At 32.3% G+C, this 14386-nt stretch overlaps 1 protein-coding gene across 7 annotated transcripts in view; it reads left to right on the forward strand.

Annotated features, from left to right (window-relative positions):
* The window catches only part of RALGAPA1 (Ral GTPase activating protein catalytic alpha subunit 1), a 229977-nt gene that overhangs the window by 39373 nt on the left and 176218 nt on the right, over positions 1–14386 (forward strand). For 6 of the 7 annotated variants that reach the window (XR_896904.2, XM_023522344.1, XM_011376633.2 and 3 more), the window contains exons 6-10: positions 1930–2107; positions 3590–3705; positions 5890–6028; positions 7007–7215; positions 9175–9414. Coding sequence is in view for 6 of the 7 variants with exons in the window: in XM_023522344.1 (XP_023378112.1) it covers positions 1930–2107; positions 3590–3705; positions 5890–6028; positions 7007–7215; positions 9175–9414 (882 nt within the window). In the remaining variant the exon portion in view is untranslated. Of the gene's footprint in view, positions 1–570; positions 615–1929; positions 2108–3589; positions 3706–5889; positions 6029–7006; positions 7216–9174; positions 9415–14386 lie in introns of all 7 variants that reach the window. The other variant, XM_011376608.2, reaches the window with a different exon arrangement.

A 14386-nucleotide genomic window follows, 5' to 3' on the forward strand; every position in this document is an offset into this window, starting at 1 on the left:
CTTTAATGATACTTGTACTGTTAGATAAAACATTATAAATAATATAAATAAATGAAAATTTGAAATTATAAGAAACATGGGACTGTGTTTAGATTTATTCAGACCAAATGGTGGACCTCTGGAGGTTTATTGATGTTATTTCAGTATTTTATTGTAGATTTGAAATATTGTATAATTTAAAAGAAAAAATATGGTTTTCAATATTTTAATGATTTTGAATATTTTGAAAAAACTAATACAGTGGAAGTATTTATTAGGAAATATTAACATTATAGGTGTTTATGTACCTAAGTGGAAATTTTCTGCAATGGTTTTTATTTGAATTATTTGGATTTAAGCTTTGTTTTGATAGAATGTATATTTAATTGCAATAAGCCATTTGTTGAAAAGGTGACTTTTTATATGCCCTTCTGGTCCCAAGATTATGGCCAGAGTGATATCAAAGTCACCAAGAATAATTTGGAGGTTGCCAAGGACTTGTTTTAAAGTGTTTTCAAGTCTGACCGAGAACTCTGACATTTAGAAACAAATAAGAAGATGTGAATATTTAAAGTCATGTTTTCTTTTCAGGATTGATTTTAAAGAAACTACTCCACACAGGAAACTCCTTGAAGGTATAATATAATTATATTTCTTTTCTGTGACTTTTTAAAAACTAAAACATACATCCATTTTTCCTGTATCAGCTTTTTCTTAAAGAATTTTGAGTTGTCTTTAGTCCACTTAATTGAACTGAATTCACTTAAAATATAGCAACATACTCAGTATGAATGAAAAGGCATACTAAGTTGACCAGGCTATTGAAAAACTATTGTACTTTTGCTACTGCATTGACTCATTCACCAGAAATACTTTACTCTGTGGTCTTGAGAAGACAAGTTAGTCATTACCCAAATTATTCTTCATTTTACCATAGCTGTTCTTAGATGTAGAGGAAAGTAGAGGATCTATATAAAAGTTTTTTTTTTTTTCTTTTTCATTATCTCGTTGGCTATGGTAAGAGAAGCTACCCAGACCAAAAGAATCTTGCTGTAGGTTGTATAAGTCACATATTGTAGGTACTTTTGGCATCAAGGCTGGGGGGTAGCAGTACAAAGGAATAAGCCTTCCCACATCTTTACCTGTTCTCTGACTAAACCATGAAGTGAAAGCTGTTGAGTAACTTTGACAGTGGCTGTTAACAAAACTGTTCTAGGGTAATTTCCAGAGCTACTAGTGAGGTTAGGTTAGTGAAAAACTTGGTGTTTTGCTTGTCTAAGATTGAAAAGATTTAAAAAATCTTTTCCTATTCTCTTCCTGGGATATAATTCATTCATTGATTCAAATATTTATTCTGCATAAAAGGCATTGTTCTAGGTGCTTAGAATTCAGTAATAGGCCAAAATTCCTGTTTTGCAGTTTAGCAGCAAATAAGTAAATGATATTATTTCAGAGAGTGATAAGCTTTTTAAGGACAATAGTATTGAGTTAGCAATGCACCAGGATCCCCATAATCATTCCTCCTTTCACTAAACTCATTATAGCAAGGAACAATCATTGACCTCTCTCTTCTTGCTTCTTGGATAAGACCTGTTGGTAATGGAAAGAAAGAAAGGAGGGGGAAGTAAACAAGAAGGAAATGATTTTCTGATTTTTTACAATTGGAAATTGTAGAATAAAAATTACCCCGATGGCTTTAAGTAGTTAGAGGCCATGTTCTTCCTTCATTTGTTCGAAATCCATTAATTTAGATTTACAAATAATGAGGGTTCAATAAATGTCATGGGTGTAATATCTCTCCCTTCCCCCTTTCGTGACTCCTCCCCCCTTTTCTTCCTTTCCTTCCTCTCTTGCAAAGTATCATGTGTAATCATCTTCTAGAGAATTTTTGTTTTAAATGGAAGTAGTTCCATTATAAATAAAAATACCATTTTTTTCATTTTATTTTAGATCAGGCGGGAAGGTGTTCGTCTTTTCTTATTATGGCTGCAAGCTCTTCAGAATAACTGTAGCAAAGAACAGCTTTGGATGTTTTCATGCTTAATTCCTGGATTTTTAGCACCACAATCTGAATATGGACCTCGAACTTTAGATAATCTCATTAATCCTCCACTCAACCTTCAAGAAAGTAAGATTCATAAGCTCTTACCCATTATATTCAATATTTTTCTGTGTAATTTTTTAATATATTTTTTAGATTTCTGTATATTTATTAACTGGATAATCTAAGTCCATATTTTAAAATATAGGTTTCATTATTATTTAAGTATGATGCTGAGGCCAACAGATCAGGAGACGATTGCCATTAAAAAAATATTCCGTTATTCAGAGTTCCCAAGAGGAGAGGGTATGCCACACCAGGGAAGCAGCAGGGTTAGTCGGGGATGGGGTAGGGAAGTGGAGAGAAGGTTAGGTACCATAGGCAAGGCACTGGGACTTAAGGGCTATCCCTAGTAATCTGGTAGCTGACCCTAGGGGCGATTAGTTCAGAAAAATAGTGAGCCTGAGTGTGAGAGCCCAGAAGAGGAGGCAGTAGTTGTGTGGGCTCTGGGTTGGTTAGTTTGCATATAAAAGGCACACTTTCAGGCCTATCTTTACTATCTCGAGGTATTAGTCCTGGGAGGGACATGCTCTCCAGGGCCCAAAAGGCCCCTGCTGTCAAAATACATGGTTAACACAAGCCATTTACATTTATCTTTAATTTCTAATTCTTATATATCACCTTGTATCCTTGAGTTGATTGGAATGTACATTGAAGTACAAGTGTGTTTTACTTTGTGCAAAGAGCATTGTAAAAAAAATCCATTTCTGTGAGCTTAATTACTTGGCTGTTGTTACTGAGAAACAGTGTTAGGGACCTGTCTGTGCTAAACCAGGAACTGCTGATTGTGCTGCTTACGAAATATTTAAAAGAATTCAGCTATTTGTGGGTTGATTTTTCTTGAATTTTCATGTGTCATAATGTTTTCGAATATCTGAGAAGTAAAAAATGTAAAAGTTTCTTTTAAGTGCACTTTTGTAATCAAGGAATTAAGATGCGAACTTTATTTTTGAGATAGAAGTAGTATTTAATCCTTTGAATAAAGGGGCTCCCTTAAAGACTAAGTATGGTCATTGCCTAGAGCAGTGGTCCCAACCCTTTTGGCACCAGGAACCCTTGCTCCTATGAGAATTTAATGCCTGATGATCTGAGGTAGAGCTGAGACGGTGATGCTAGGCGAGGCTAGCACTGGGGAGCTACTGCAAATACAGATGAAGCTTTACTCACTTGCCTGCTGCTCACTTCCTGTTGTGTGTGGCCCTGTTGCAGGGTTGGGGACCCTTGAAGAGTAATCAGTTTGTTTTTTAATTGATGAATAAGCACATTCTTATTAATGTTTTTTATCATAGGGAATTTTTGTAATAGACATTCTCAATGTGAATTTTAAAATAAAGTTTATGGTTGTTGATGATGGATTATCAGAATGACCTCAGATTAATTTCAAGATTCAGTCATTAGAATATTTTCGAGCAGTATTCATTGCATATATGTTTTGCAGTTAAATGTTACTTGGGTCATATTATTGTATTATTAAATTTGGTAATTATGCTAAACTTTGTTTTTGGATAGCTCAAGTTACTATAGAGGAAATCACTCCTCTTGTCCCCCCACAATCAGGAGATAAAGGACAAGAAGATCTCACAAGCTATTTTCTCGAAGCACTTTTGAAATATATAGTAATTCAGGTACGGGTTACCTTCTTTGATATCACCTCCTTTCCTATCCTGTGTAGGTAATTCATTTTTTCCTCCTTTACCATTATTCTGTCATAGTAGATATTTGCTTCTTTTCCTGATGGCAGAGTGACAAACTTTTACTTTTGAAAATATGTTACTATGTCTTTTCTGGAATGAAAATTATCAGACATTTTATGAACCTCTTTGGAAGATGGAAGGAGAAATTTTTTTAAGTAGACTATGTATATACCTTCTTATGTGAATCAGTTGGGTTTACTTTCTAATCTTTTCATTTATAATTTCATTTATAATTATACTTTAATTGAAAAACTAATAACTAATTGAAAAACTAAAAACTAATAACTAATAACTAATCTGCCAAGAGGAATGTGGGGGAATGTAATTTAAACTTAAATCTATTTGTATTTATTAAATTTCCAGGTATACGTATTTTGTAAAGTAACCTGTTCACCTCTAGATATGAAATGAGCATGTCTGGATTGATGTAAACACCCTTAGCACATACACATTTCTAGTAACTGTTCCAAACACAAAAAATTCTCTGTGCCTCAGAAGCAAACATTATGAAGTTAATTTGGACCCTGAATAAGTTTACCAAGGTTTTTGAATACTGATTCTACATCTTACCATAGTGTGACCTTTGACAAATTCCTTAACCTCTTTGTGCTTAAAATAGAGATAGAAATAATACCTATTCCATTTTTGGTGTTTGAGGCTTAAATCATAAGTGAAAACTACTTAGTATAAAGAAGTGCATGACACAGTAAATGTACCATAGGGAATAGTCGTTACCGTCATTATTACCAATTTTTCTTTAAGAAAAACTTGTACATCATATAGATTTTTTAAATTGTTTTACTGGTTTATTGAGATACAATTAACATACAGTAAACTGCAATGTGTGAAATTTACAGTTTGATGAATTTTATTACATGTATGCAGCCACGAAACCATCACCACAATCAAGATAATGAACCTATTTATCACCCCTAAAAGTTCTCGGACCCCTTTATAATCCATCCTTTTCCAACACCCCATCCCCAGACAACCATTGATCTGATTTTTGTTACCGTAGTTTGCATTTTCCATATTTTCATATGAATGGAATTATATAGCACATACTTTTCTTTGGTCTGGCTTTTTTTTTCAGCATAAAAATGCTGAAAAATTTTTGAAAATCATTCACATTGTTCTGTGTATCAATAGTTTGCTTCTTTTTACTGCTGAGTAGCTTTCCATTGTAAGGACATATCCCAATTTGTTTTCCAGTCACCTATTGATGGTAATGTGAGTTGTTTCCCATTTTTGGCTATTACAAATAAAACTGCTATGAATCTTGGTAAACAAGTCTTCGTGGGGACATAAACTTTGTTTTTCCTGAGCAAATACCTATTAGTGGAATGACTGAGTTGTAGAGTAGGTTTATATTGACACTATCATGCTACTTTCCAAGTGGTTGTACCCTTTAACATTGTAACAGAAGTGTATGAGACTTAGAGTTGCTTCATATCCTCACCAACAGTTGATATGATCAGTCTGTAATTTAAGCCATTCTAAAGTGAGTGTATAGTGTTATCTCATTGTGGCCCACCTTTTGCCTTTATCATTCTCCTACTTAGATAACCTCCTCACCCTACTGGAATTCTCACACTGTATATTTTACTACTCTGTTCCCTCCTGTGTTCCTTCCCCGAAACACCCCCACTTCATGGCCACTATCTTCACCCGTCTCAGGCTCTGAGTCCCCACTGGGCTGCTGCCTTTGCTATAACTGCTTCATGGATGCCCTACTTTCTGTGGTCAGCCTTTAATTACCTGCACTTGACTGCCACTGCTTTCATTCTTTCCTTTCTCTCACATACACTTATTTTAGGCTGAATTATTCTAGAAGGGGCAAAGTGGAAAGTTCATTAGTATCTTTGTCTTTAGAAAAGCTGAGTTTTGAATCAACTGACAGTTGTCCAGAGCTCATTTTAACTTCTAAGATTTTTGGACTATAGCATATGTAATTGTCATTAGACCAATTTAAAAAATTTATTCTTTGTATATGCATGTATATAGCTATATATCCTCACTGTGTAACAGTTTAGCTTTTTGCTTAAGTAATTTTTTATAAATTTGTTTCTAATAACTTTCTCCTGGAATAATTCTAATTGTATTGTGTACTTTTAGGTAAAAAGTTTAGAATGGAAGAACAAAGAGAACCAAGAAAGGGGATTTTCATTTTTGTTTTCACATTTTAAGAAATACTACTTGCCTTATATTTTTCCAAACATCTGCAAGGAGAATAGTTTATATCATCCTGTACTTGGTAGGTAGTCTTTGGAACTTTCTAAAAAATCACACATAAGAGTAAAACATACCTCAGTATAATGTGGACATTGGTTACCTGCAGAAAAGTGATAATATTTAATATTTTTATTGATTAATTAGAGGTATACCTTGATTTATACTGTAAGTAGAATTTTGTTAATAAGAAATTTTCATTGAGAGTGAAGAGGTATTTTTAAAAACTTACTCTCTGGATCTTACTTATTGGATGAGATAGATCTCATTATATTATAAATTTTCTTTTTAAGGTCCCCCAAGGGTTCAATTTAGTATGTCTCATTCAAATTCTGTATGGAATAATTACATTGTCATATATTTTGATGATGTCTTGTCCAGTATTTAGTGACTGTGCCAAGATGTCTGTTAAAACCTTAAAGCTAGAGCTTCCTAGACAAATCCTGGGTTAGAAACAGACGTCTGCTGTATATAGAAGGCATTAGTAGTCTATGGAAGTGACTTTTTTACTGAAAGATTTATATTTTAAGCTCTGCCAAGTTTTGCAGCTAACAAGCTTTAGCAAAACCATTAGACGTGGTAGAAATGACTTAAATAATCAGAGTTAGTAAGCCTTGTGCCATTGGGAACAATATTCTTAAAAATAAAAGAAAAATTCTCATGTTTCGTATGACTTCAAAATATGTGTCTCAGTGTTAGGTTAATTGACATGAGCTTTCATTCATTTTAAATGGCTCTAGAATCTTCTCTACTTAGGATTCATTGAGCCTATTAATGATATTTTTCAAAAAGGTTTGTTTCTATATATCAGCCATATATGGTTCACTCTATGGATTCTGTGCTAATATTTAGCAAATTATTTTAAAATGGCATTTTTTGGTACTAAATCTACTTCTAAAACCAGAATATCATTACAGTGTTTTCTCAAATGTTTAAAAATGCAGATTTATCTAAGCACGGTTCCTTTCTTATTTTTGTTTTTGTTTCCTTTTATTTTGCATAGATATCCCACAGATGAGACCAAAGCCACATTATGTTATGATAAAGAAGGATGCTGAAACCAGTGAAGCAATATACTGTACAAAGGAGCCTTTCATTAAGGCTCGTGTTATTGTCATTCGCTGGCTGGTTTCTTTCTGGCTTGAGCCAAAGCCACATACAGGACCTCATATTCCTGGGATGGAAGGTGAAGTCTTGCCAAAGAATATTCAGGTAATACACACATAGCTTGCTAAAGTTAAAAATGGCTTAAGGGATTTGTCCACTGATTTCAATTGCCTTAGGTGTAAAACATAATTAAAACAAATAATGGTGATATTTTCTTTGTATAAATGTATCTTACAAATCCAAATTTTAATAATTACTATAGAACCAATTTTCTTAAAAAAAAAATAAAACTTGGAAGGTTAATGAAGATAATTTCAGTCATATCCGAGCCTCAGTTTCCAATTTATTTCTATTTCATGTTAATTTTACAGTACTAAATACATCCTGAATTATACAAATAAAAATATTCTGAATTCTACAAATAAATACTTGCAGTTGGAAACAATTTGCAATCAAATTGTTGTAGCACCTTCATAGTTCTCTAGCATTCATAGAATGCTGGTTTAAAGTCTTGTCCCCAACTCATTCAGAGTCTAGAAATGTTATGTAAAATTATACAGTTATACAATGGAGGGACTAATATTTAAAAATCTGATTTTTAAAATTTCTTCATTTTCACTTTCTATTATTCCCTCAACATACGTTTTTCCTGAGCTTGTCTATATTACAGTGCTTTTTTTTTTTTTAACTATTTTCCTATTCTCAGATTTCCTCATTTAGTTTTAAAAATCTTACACTGTTTTTTTATATGACTTCTTAAATCTTTTAAAAATTAAATGGAGTTATAATATATGTTTAGTTCATTGGCGTTTAGAAATTTGGCTTATATTCCCCTTAGCCTTCTATTTATCTGTACCTGACTCTGTGGTGTGTCTTTCCAAAAACTTTGTTCCAGGTTCTCTACAAAGAATTATTAAAGATGGAAACTCTCAGCAGAACTATTTTTCTGGTCCTAGAACTTAATGGACTAAAATTATAGATTTTTTGATTTTTTGAAGGCATGTTTGATTTCATTTGCTCAAACCCTTTTATTTTATAGATAACAAAACTGAGGCCAAAAATCGAGTTAACTTACTAGAAAGTAATTTACCATACTACAGAATAGTGCTACTCCTATCATACCATGGTAGTAATTTTTTTATTACCATCTTAGGACTTTCACTTTTTCATTATCAGTTGTGGTGAAAATTCTATTAAGTTTTTAGAATATAGAGTTTTCTAATATTTTCTTTTAGCCTCGTTTCTACTTCTGTCATAATTTTTCTTCCATTCCTTTGATTTTTTGTTTAAGAAGTTTTTACTTGTATAATTTTTGTCTAAGGTAAAATACAGTTAATTTTAAACATTGAGCCTTTATTGAGCAAATAGTCAATCTTATTATTATTGAAGTCTGAGCTAACTCCATCTGCATTAGTTTTTTTTTAACCCAAAAATTATTGGTTTAATTGCCTTTATTATTATTAGTTTCAAGTATACAGTACATTGGTCAGACATTTATATAGTTTATGAAATGATCCTCGATTGCTCTTTCTCTCCTCTGGCTCTCTATGTAGCCATTACCTTACTGCTGACTGCATTCCCTATGCTGTACTCCCCATTCCTGTAACCATCTATCAACTACTAATTTGTACTTCTTTAACCCTTCACCACTTTCTCCCAGTCCCCCTATCCCCCTCCTCTCTAGCCATCACCAGATTGTCTTCTATATTTGTGAGTCTCTTTTCGATTAGTTTGTTTTGTTCCTTGGATTGCATGTGTAAGTGCCCATCTGCATTAGTTTTTTTCACCCAGCTTTAATTAGTAACTTGTCTGTACTGTAAAAACAAATCTAATTATACGTAGGTGGATGATTAGTGAGTATCACTGTATCAGTTGTCGAGTTATTTACATTCTCAGTTAATTGTTTAGAATGGATTCTAAATGAAACTGTGCCCAGATTTTAAGCAATGCTGTAAATTACTTGTGGAATGCTTTGGATTCTATCAGTATTTATTGATTTGTTGTTAGAAGACAAAATACCAAGTTTATGATTATGATATTCTTCTCTTTTTGTTTTTATTTTAGAGAGCAGCAGCTAGTTTGGTATCCAGAGAAGAAAACAAAAATGATAATGCTGATAAAGCAGATAGAACTACAGAACCAGAACAGTCTCATTCTAATACAAGCACTCTAACGGAGCGAGAACCCAGCTCATCTAGTCTCTGTAGTATAGATGAAGAACATCTCACAGACATTGAAATAGTTCGCAGAGTTTTTTCTTCTAAAAGAAGTAATGTAAACTTTGTCACAGAGATATTTCGTCAGGTAAAATACTTCTGAGTATTTTTAATTTGTAATACAGACTTTTGTCTTTAATAATATTGAATATAGTGACTTTTAGTCACTGTATTCATCTTATTCATGAAAATTGTTTTTTTAGTTCATATTTAGTTTTTTAAATTTACTACTTCTAATCCTTTGAGTTTTTTCCCCCCTCTTTAATTACCCCTCCCCCCACTTCCACCTCTGACCTATGGATGTTGCCGTTTCCACTTAAGAACTGGATCTCTGAAGGCGGGGCATCTCCTCCCACATGCTCGGTGCACACACCCAGGGCCTGGCGTCCCCGGGGTATGGTCTGTGGTTCCACCTGGGGTGTGAACCCAGGACCTTCTGCGTGTAAAGCAGATGTGCCAACCACTACACTATGGAGCCACCCCAGTATTTTTTATTATATTTTTTAGTTTATGATGGTTTTAGTTTAATAACTACGCCCCCATACCTCTTCTGTTATCAGAATAATTTTCTTAGTTACTCACTTTGTGGTTTGAAACTTTTCTATCAGTTAATAAATTATAGTAAAATTATTTAATCTTTCACTCTCCGATTAATAAAAGTGGTTTATCAGTATAAGAAGCCATGTTTTCATTGCCTTTATCCTCCCTTCAAAGGCTTAGTTTTGTCCTCTAAGACAGCGGTCCCCAACTTTTTTGGCACCAGGGACCGGTGCTCCTGTGAGAATCAAATGCCTGATGATCTGAGACAGAGCTGAGGCAGTGGTGTTAGCTTCGGGGAGCAGCTGCAAATATAGATGAAGCTTCGCTCACTCACCTCCAGCTTTGCAGCCTGGTTTCTAATAGGCCACGGACCAGTACCAGTCTGTGGCCCAGGGGTTGGGGAACCCCTACTCTAAGACATTCTGAAATTAAAGTTGTTTAAGGCTGATGTTATTTAGAGAATAAAATAAAGGAAAGGGAAATAGAAAGAATAAAAGCTATTTCACATAAAGGTACCTAGAAATTTCTAAGTGTACATTCTCAATTACATAGAAATTTTGTGGAAAATAAACCTTATGAAAATGAATCATTTGCTTTAATAGCAAAGCTACTTAACTTTTGCAAATAAACATCATTGAGTTTTATAGCTGAAGGAGATCATTCAAGTCTCAAATCTCACAGCAAGTGGGAGATCCGGGACTAAAAATCCCAGGTCTCAGTTCCTTTGTCAATGCATTATATTCTATGCCACACTGCCTTCATATACCAGGATGCTCTCTAGGCACAGCAGATCTTCATCATCTCCTACATGTGTTTATTGATATGTAAAACAAAGCATGAGGCAGCTTTGTCAACCTAAGTTAATCAAACTTGTAACATTTTGTCCAGCTTTGCCAGTGATTCTAGTTGCCATGGTTAAGGTTTGTGTTGATAGAATATATGACAAATGGGAAGGGGAAGATATTTGACAAATAGTTTGGAATATTTTGCTTGTGAGAAAGTTTAAAGCTTATAGGACTATTCAGGTTTTCTGGTTCTTGAGTCAGTTTGAATAACTTTATTTTTCTAGGAATTTGTTCATTGCATTTGTTTTTAGATTTGACCTAAAGTTTATTATCCTCTTATAATCTTTTTAATCTCTGAAGCATTTATATTTATATCACCCCTTTTCATTCCCATTAGTATTTGTCCCTTGTTTTCTTTTTTCCTGATGATTCATGACAGAGATTTGTCAATTTTATTAGGCTTTTTAAACAATGAACTTTTGCCTTTGTTGATCCTCTCTGTTTTATGCTTGTTTTTCTCTTACATTAATTTTTGCTCCTTGTTATTTCCTCTTTCCACTTTAATTGATTTTATTTGGTGGTTCTTTTCCTAGCTAATTAATTTTAGACTCACATTTTTCTCATATAAGCATTTTTGAGGTTGTTAATTTACCTCTTAATACTTTTTAAGCTATATTCTATAGATTGTGATGTATGGCATTTTTATTCACTTCTAAATATTTTCTGATGTTCATGTTAATATCTTTGACCTGTGAGTCATTTATGTGTATCTTCCAAACATTTTAGATTTTTCTAGTTTTCTTTTTTCTTACAAATTTCTAATGTAATTCTTTAATAATATAGAATATAGTCTGTATTATGCTAATGATTTAAAATTTATCAAGATCTATAGCTCAATAATTCTCACAGATGTCTTTTATGCTTGAAAAGAATGTATTCTCTTGAGTTCATCGATCATTAAAGTCTCGTATCAAGCTTATTATTGTGTTTGTCAACTTTTCTATATCCTTACTTAAGATGTTTGGTCGGTTTGACCTCACAGTTATGGAGAGGAGTATGTTAAAGTCTTATATTCTGATGGTGACTTGAATATTTTTCTTTATAGTTCCATAGATTTTTCTTTGAATATTTTGAAGCAATGTAATTACATAAAAGTTTGTAATTTTATATATCTTGGTGAATTAAATCTTTTATTTTATGGCCTTTTTCGTCTGTAGAAATTCTTTTAGCTCGATGTCTATTTTATCTACTATTAATACATATATATTACTACTTTTTATTAGAATTAGCCTCATGAATCTTTTTAAAAAAAATCTTTGTATTTTCAGAACTTTTTATGTAGTTAGATTTTATATGTCTCTTGTAAATATGGTTGGATTTTAACTGGAATATTTATATTTATTTTAATTACTGATACGTTTCAATTTATTGCTACTATCTTATTTTGTTCTTTCTATTTTTTTCCCATGTCTATTTTTTTTTCATTATTCTCTTATTTTTTGCTTTCCTTTTAATTGATGTTCTCCTCCCCATCATTTGGCTTAAAGTTATACTCTGTTCCTTTAGTTATTACTATATAAATTTTAATGTACATACTTTACTTTCTAAGCCTTAAAGTTACTATTTTTTACCCTCTTCCTAATCAACATAAGGATCTTAGAAACTTATTACTCTAATTTCTCCCTCCAACTTATATTTATTATAATCAAATAATTTAGTTCTATTTCGCATATTTTTTTAACTCCAGTATTCATTATACATTTGATATTGATTTACATTTAGTCACATATTTATCACTTTTCTTTGGTTATGATTTCTTCCCTTTCAGATCTTCTATTTAGAATCACTTTACTGTACCATAAAGTTCATCATTGAGAATTTACTTTAGTGGATGTCTGTTGATATCAAACATTTAATGTTTTGCCTAGGTGAAATGCCTTTAATTTCCCATTTTCTTGAAAGATTTTTTCCCATTTGACATAGAATTCTAGATTGATAATTATTTTCACCCAGCATATTTCAGATACTTGGATGTTTTCCCATTGTTTTTGTTTTACGTTGTCGCTGTCAAGATGTCAACCCAGTAGTTGTATTCTTTTTAGTAATAGGTCAACCATCTTTTCTCTGGCTCTTTTTAATATCTTTTTTAGTATTTGACATTTTGCATTTTACTATGGTGTGTCCAGGTGTAGACACACTGCATATCATCAGTGTGATGCTGATTAGAAATATTTATTCTTCCTTTGGGGATATTTTGTGCATATTGCATTTGTGGATTAATGTATTTTGACAGTTCTGGAAATTTTTCAGCCATTATCTCTTAAATATTTTATTTAATATTTATGATATTTATTATTTATTTAAATATCTCTTTAAATATTACCTTTGTCCCATTTTTTTTTCCTTGCCTTTTCTAGAACTCTGACAAGATGTATATTGGACCTTCTCACATTATGCATATCTCTTAACCTCTCATTCATATTTTCCATCTCATTGTCTCTCTGTGCTATATTCTGGATAATTTTTTTTAAATTACAACTCTTTCTAGAAGTCGGCCATTCAGTTTGGTCAATTTTATTGTCTCTATTCTTTACTTACATTTTATGTTTTAATACTAAACATACTTATTTTATATTGATTGATCATTTTAATATTCCAGAGATCTTTATAGGTCTGATTCTGCCATATTTTGTTTCTATATGCTCTTTCTCGTGGTGCTGTATTTTCTTGTGTTTCTTGGCAGTATTTTTTAATTTTAGAAGTTCAGAAATTTGATTCTGAAATTTTGCTTCTTATGACTTTATTTCTTAATTTTGTTTGTTAAAGGTTAATTTCTCCAGAGAGGAGTCGCATTTGCTTCTTTTAAATGCAAAGAAACACTACCAAACCTCACATTTAACTCAGTTCTTGATTTGAGGTTCAAATGAGCTAGATAATATGAACACACAGAATAAACTTGTAGTAAGACTAGATTTTGATTATGGTGTCTCTGGGGAGATTTTTCTTGTTAATTACTCTGCATCTCAGTATGGACAAATTTCTTTGTATACTTTTAATGGGATGGATTAATTTCTAATTCAGCATCACACTGATGATATATTGTCTGTTGGAATCCAAACTTTGTTTAGAGGTTTCCTTTTCTTCCTACCTTGCCCCAGTAGGTCCATGAAAACCAAGGTAATTGATTCTGTTCAAAGTGAAAGTGAGCTTTGTTGCTCCCCCTAAAATCTCTCTGAGCTTGGATTTCATGAAGGTTTTTATTTTTGAATATTTTTTCTCCTTTTTTTGCTATGACGCATTTAAGAAGATTTAAGTTTTTTTTTTAATCTATCATTTTTGTTTTTTTGGTGGGAAGGTTAGTCAGTTTATCTAGTTCACCCTACTCTTGGAAACAGAATTTCCCTCATTGAGTTTTTAATCATGCTCTTTATATTTTAATTTCTGAAAATTGCATTTAATGTTTTATGTCTATTTATTTTTGCAATAGCTTATTTATATTTAAGTTTTTCTTTTTTTCATTCTTAATTAAAACAAAATATTTTATGTGCCTTATTCCAATAATTCCAGTAACTTAAGTCTAATTTGCGATTTTGGCCTTGTTCTTTGTTGTTTCTGTTTATTCATCTTTGTTTTGTTTTGTTGTGTTTTTGTGTTATGGGCTAACTTTCTTTGGAATTTGGGGAGAATTACTTTGAAACCTGAATTGAAGGACATGTACCTCCAGAGAGGATTTAC

The sequence above is a fragment of the Pteropus vampyrus genome, unplaced genomic scaffold (genome assembly GCF_000151845.1).
Source record: "Pteropus vampyrus isolate Shadow unplaced genomic scaffold, Pvam_2.0 Scaffold10, whole genome shotgun sequence".
NCBI classification, from domain to species: domain Eukaryota; kingdom Metazoa; phylum Chordata; class Mammalia; order Chiroptera; family Pteropodidae; genus Pteropus; species Pteropus vampyrus.